General features: G+C 47.0%; 1 protein-coding gene across 2 annotated transcripts in view; it reads left to right on the top strand.

Annotated features, from left to right (window-relative positions):
- The first annotated feature begins 422 nt into the window (after nucleotides 1-422).
- MRNIP (MRN complex interacting protein) overlaps nucleotides 423-6,000 on the top strand; it is a 100,549-nt gene continuing 94,971 nt past the window's right edge. Inside the window, exon 1 of one of the 2 annotated variants that reach the window (XM_069199508.1) lies at nucleotides 423-576. Coding sequence is in view for 1 of the 2 variants with exons in the window: in XM_069199507.1 (XP_069055608.1) it covers nucleotides 633-692 (60 nt within the window). In the remaining variant the exon portion in view is untranslated. Of the gene's footprint in view, nucleotides 693-6,000 lie in introns of both variants that reach the window. The other variant, XM_069199507.1, reaches the window with a different exon arrangement.

The following is a 6,000-nucleotide window of genomic DNA, read 5'->3' as shown; positions in this document are numbered from 1 at the left end:
CTTGATGCAGACAATATTATTTTGTAACATGTGTATTGGTTTTCACATACACAGACCATGCTAGTGGTCAGTAAATTATTTGACGCTGCATTTGGCATGGGCAGCGCTTGAGATACTACCTCCTCAACTTCAAACGCAACGCATTGACATGCTGCGTTGTGTTTGTCTCCCCCCCCCCCCCCCCCCCCGATTGACCTAAGAGCGCTGTATTCCAGTATTTAGAAATTCGGGGAATATTTCCCTCTTCAAGATGGCACCCATTATTATACGCAGTATTGAGGGGGCCTTAATGGCGACTCTCCAGCTTTCAGACGTCGTGGTTTGCAATAGAGGAGCATCGGCCGTTTAAGACCACTTCCTAAGTCTGCAGGGCGGGTGAGAAACGAATACTTTAGCGCTTTCGGGAGAAGCTGAAATCATCCCGGAAACTCAAATTCCTGACGTCGATGTCGCTATCCCGTTTCATGATGGCAGCCGAGGAAACGGAGTTAAACGTAGTTGGCGTCTGCGTACTTCACACTTTTAGGCGGGCGTGGGAAAAGAGCGGGAACTCGGAATTGAAAGCAAGCAGCAGCGGTACGAGTAGTTGCTAGTTTAGACTAATATGAGCCTTAGTAATTTATGTTCACAGAATGCCTCAGACTTTCCAAGTGCTGCGCTGTGCGTCGTGTCGCAGCTTCCAAGTGCAGCAGGTGAGGTACAGATAGAGGGCTGGGGTAAATCGTGGCGCTGCAGAGCTTTTTGTGCGTGGGCCTCATGTTTATTCTGAGCACACTCAACCATACAGTCTTTTCAAGCATGGTTCCTGGTTGGTTGACTCAGAAATCTAAGATTATTAAACGTAGTTTTAATTTTTTATGTATAAATAGATAATGAGAATAGTTTTCAGATGCCCGAATTTATTATTCAATGCACATGGCCCGATCAGTATCTCGTGCAACTTATACAAATTGTAGCATTCAAATGAACAGACTTAAAACAAACAGCCATTGACACTTTCCATGGTAGTGTCAAACGAATTGTAATTTTAGTAAGGGAAATATGCCTAATGAAGCCTGGTACTTATACGAAGTCTTACTTATACAGTGCTGCTAATCACTCGAGGTATGTATCCAGTTGCTGTGCTTCTGTATCAGTAGAAGAGCCAGGTCTTGAGTCCTTTCCGGGAGTGGCTCAGCAAAGGTGCAGTGCAGAGGGTGTTCAGGGCTTTGGCGGTGAAGGAATGTCCTCTGAGACTGCTGCAGAAGACATATGGTGTCCGAGCTCAGGCGAGGTGAGCAGAGGTTTCTGATTGGTAGGTAGAAAGTCAGGCGGTGGTTTAGGTAGACTGGTCCTTCTTTGTGGAGGGCTTTGTAGGTGTGGGTAAGCTGTTTGAAATGGCATCTCTTCTGGATGGGGAACCAGTGGAGCTCTTTTAGGTGCTGGATGCTCTCTTGGGCAGATTGAGGATCAGTCTGGCTGCTGTGTTGTGGGTAGTCTGGAGTCTTTGCATGAGTTCAGTGGTGGTTCCAGTAAAAAGTGTGTTTCCGTAGTCAAGCCTGCGTCACGGTTTTCCTAGTGCTGATGGGGAGCCATTGGAAAATTTTGCAGAGCATGCAGATTATGTGGAAGCAGGCTGAGGAGACGGCGTTTACCTGCTGTTTCATGGAGAGTTCAGTGTCCAGGGTGATTCTAAGGTTGCAGGTGTGATCTTTCAGTGTGGAGGTCGGTCTGAGCTGCGCTGGCCACCATTATTCGATCTAAAGGGCAGTGTGTCTGCCGAAAATCAGCACTTCCGTTTTGTCTGTGTTGAGTTTCGAGCAGTTGTCTTTCATTGATGTTGTAATGTTTGTCTGCATAGGAGATGATGATGTGGTGGAATCTGACAATGTCTGTGAGTGGCGACATAAAGGTGTTGAAGAGGGTTGGTGTTTTGCTTTACTGCAGACCGAGCCAAAATACACACACTGAAAGGAGTAAAAAAAAATCTCTGGAATGCACTTCTTAGTCTAAAGAAGACATTTATTATATCACTTCTCAAGGCGCGTGAAGGAAGGTCAGTATAACCGAAAGTGGACCTTTAAAACGTAAACAATAAAGTGAGACCATGTACAAAGAATCTTCAATCTATAAATAGCAAATATATACATGCAAAGATACAAATACCTATATAGACATATATATTCATACACAATGCAAAGCAAATAATTAGAAAAAATTAATCACCGTGAGGCCTATCTGGTGCTTCAATCTTCTCCTGCCAGAAAGTCGTTGACCCTGGTGCGACTGCAATGAGAAAGAGATAAATCTACCCTAACGGGAAATGTATAAGGCATTCGATGTCTCAATCCTGATTGAGATCTCTGAATCTCCCACTGTCGACTTGGGTATACCTTAAACACATGAGGAAGGAGATTTCTAGAAAACCCCTCCCGCTCCGCAAGAAGTATAAATCAATGTTGGCTACGTTAGGTCAGTTTTGAAAGTAACAGGTTGGAACTGGCCAGTTTCCCAAGGTGTCTCTCCCAAAACTAAACCATTCCCTTCTGTACCATAATCATTCTAGTACATCCTTATCTTGCTGACTGACGGACTCCTCCACGTTATGTCCTAGCTCTTTGATGAGATACAACACGCAGACACGTAGAATAGAAAACACGGTGCATAACATGTCTTGTACAGAAAAATACTCACCTTTAACGTGGCGGTGAAGCTAAGGCTAAGCTGAATACAAAATGGGGTCTGTAACTTGTGACTGCTAATGTGATGGTGGACAGCTAAGCCAACTGCAAAGTGGTGCGATACGGAGTCATTGGGCAAAACACAAACATCACTACAATTGGACTGAGCAATGAGTCTTGGAGTACGCCGCAGATGGTGTGCTTCGGTTGTGAGGTGGACTCCCTGGGTGCGTCCTGTGAGGAAGGAGCCATCGTTTTGAGCGCATTGTCAGTGATTCCAATCCGGTGTAGTTGATTGATGAGTGTGTGGTGGGAGATGGTGTAAAGGTGCAGAGAGGCCCAGGAGGTTGAGTGCGGCTGATTTTCCTCTGTCAAGTAGAGCTTGGATGTTATCTGTTGCGGCGATCAGGGCTGTCTCAGGCATGTGATTGCTTTTGAAGCTTGCTTGGGATTGGTCTAGCAGTTTGTTTCTTTCCAGATGATCAGGGAGTTGGAGGGTGATGGCCTTCTCTGAGACTTTGGCAGGGAACAGGAGGAGGGAGATGGGTCGTTAGCTCTGTAGCACGGTGGGGTCGGCTGAGGGTTTCTTGAGTAGGGGTTTTAACTCTGCAGGTTTCCATGCGTTGGGGAAAGGTGGTTGTAGTCATGGAGGCATTGAGGGTGGCGGTGAGCAGGTGGTTGATCTTGGTGCTTCCAAGTTTGAAGAGTCTATGTGGAATGGGTCGGTGGGTGATCCTGAGTGGATGGAGTTCATCAGGGTGGTTGTTGTTGGCGTGCTTAGCTGTTCCCATGCAGTGAGTGGGTGGTGGTGGTTGATGGGTCGACGAGGAGGTCAGAGGGTTGGGGAGTGAAGTTTCTGTAGCTGGCTGCTATTTTGTTCTGGCAAGGGCGTCATAGAGTTCCTGTGAGGGAGGGATTGAGTTCTGTGTGGCCGATGGGCAGGTGAATTCTCTGACTATGTTGAAGAGTTCCTTGGTTTGGTGGGAGCTGTTCTCAATCCGATGAGTCAGGGCCTCCTTTTTTTTTTTGTTGCTGCTTTGAGGTGACGGTGGTAGTCATTGAGGGCATCCTTGTAGACTGCTCGGTCGGTGTCGTTTTTGCAGGTCCACCAACCTCTTTCCAGTTGTTTACATTTGCGTTTTGATGCTCTGAATTCAGGTGTGTACCAGCTGGCTCGTTTGGTGGGTCTGTGCGTCTTGGGTGGTTTTGTGGGGGCCACTTTGTTGGCCACGTTCGTGATCCAGGCATTGAAATTCTGGCCTGTATGGTCCAGGTTGGTGGTTATGTTAGGCTGAGTGGTGCTGAGGGCCTCAGTCCATTGCTGCTGTTAACTTGGTTCAGCTCGGATAATGTGTGCTGTACTGGTTGGAGGGGTGCGCTGTGGGCCAGCGAGGGTGAAAGTGTTCTATTGAGTGATTCATCCATGTGAGTTCCAATGTGTGAAGATGGGATCCAACAGGTGTCCTGCTTTTTGTGTGGGGTCAGTGAGCATCTGCTTGAGCCTGATGTTATCTAGTTTTTCCAGGAGGTCGGTGCTGTTGGTGTCGATGGAGTCGTCCAGTTGGAAGTTGAGATCCCTCAGGAAGATGTGTTCGGATTCATTGGTGAGCGGGGTGATGAATTCGGTGATGGTGTCGATGAGGCCTGATTGTGGTCCTGGTGGTTTGTATGCGAAGGTGCCTTGATGGTTTTGGCATCAGCATGGACCTAGAAATTGATGTGTTGCAAAACTGGTGAGGTGTTGACGTTGGTGATGGTGCATGTGATAAACTCCTTGTGTACGATGGCGATGCCTCTTCCTCATTTGTTGGTACAGTCGTGGTGTTTCCTCTTGTAGCCGCTAGGGGTTGCCATGGCGATGTCTGGGGCCAATGTGGGGGTGAGCCAGGTCTCCTTGATGACGGTTCATGTCGGGGGCGATTGTGGAGATGGTGTCCCAGATTTCGGTGGCATGTTTGCAGAGTGATCTGGCGTTGATCAGGAGGCAGTTGAGTTGGACCTGTGGGGTGTCGGGATCTAGGGTTGGTGTGGCGTTGTTCGATGTGGAGCCGATTGGTGTTGGGGTGGTGGTGATTCGACAGGTGAAAGGTCCCCCAGTGGAGCAAGGTAATGCGAGGCAGGAGTTGTTGCGTGCGAGGAGCAGCGCATTGGGTTCCTCTGCAGAGTACCAGTGGGATTGCTGGGGACCACGGTTCCTGCTGCGGGGTGCACCCACCTCCATTAAGTAGCCGGCGGTGAGAGGGGCTATCTGGGAGGTGGGAGCGCAGGGTGCTAGGGCAGGGGGTTGAAACTGCTCTGGAAGACCGGCGTGAACAGCACAAACAACAATCCCAGAGAATAGACCAAGCAATTCAGTTACAAACAGTTCCACCACCAGAAAACTATATTATTACCCAGAACGTTATTACCAGCAACATCAGTAAATATACAGGAGGAGTCACACCACAGAAATTCTCTTATTGCCAACCAGCAAAAAAGCAATAAATGTGCCAGGGAGTGCACCTGGGTTTAAACCGAGTTACAGGGATAGCTAGAGGACCAGTACGATGACTCTGTGCTACTGGAATCTGCTGCAGGCAAGCGGTGAGCAAGACGTAGGAGGTCGTGGTTAGAAATATGGTGTTATTTTTTATTTTTATTTTTTTAAATGAAGAGAAAGCACGGGCAATGAAAATGTCCCCCCGGATCTGAGTTGCTGATTGCATAACTCGAAGCTCACCCAAAGAAAAACAGAGAATTCAACTTTTTTCACCTTAAAAAAAAAATCAGATACTTTACACAGTTTTGTAACCAGTGCATGTGGATTAGTTGCTCAGTACTTGCAAGTTGATTTAACATTGAGTGTTCGGGCCAGGGAGGGTACCTACGCTGATGCCCATGGGCAACACCATCTTGGCCCTGTTTAGATCGTGCTTTGTGACTTTTGGGGACATTGGGGGTCGTTTGAGGGTAGAACCGAAAAGTATTTGATTCTCACCAGGAATTCTTATTGATTTCCAGGTTATCAACTAATAATTATAGAGTCCTTCTAAGGGCATTCTGAAATATCTGAACTTTTTATTGTCTCTGCAAATCTGATACTGAAGAGTCCCTGTGCCAACCTTGAATCTTGTTCCTTGGTGAATCCTTTGCTGACAATTTTGCTACATCCTTAATCATGGTTTTCACCTAGAAAGTTTTTACATTTTATTGCTGAGGAGAATGGCAAAATACTTAGAATGGTCTCCCAGCAGGGATGATGGAGGCCAAAAAGGCTAATAGTATTTAGCAACAGACAGTGTGTAATAACAGGCAGACTGGATAATTTTATTCTGAGGGCAAAAGAAGAACAACGTTCTAA

The sequence above is a fragment of the Pleurodeles waltl genome, chromosome 7 (assembly GCF_031143425.1).
Source record: "Pleurodeles waltl isolate 20211129_DDA chromosome 7, aPleWal1.hap1.20221129, whole genome shotgun sequence".
Lineage (NCBI taxonomy): Eukaryota > Metazoa > Chordata > Amphibia > Caudata > Salamandridae > Pleurodeles > Pleurodeles waltl.
This window is presented reverse-complemented; position numbering and strand designations above follow the sequence as displayed.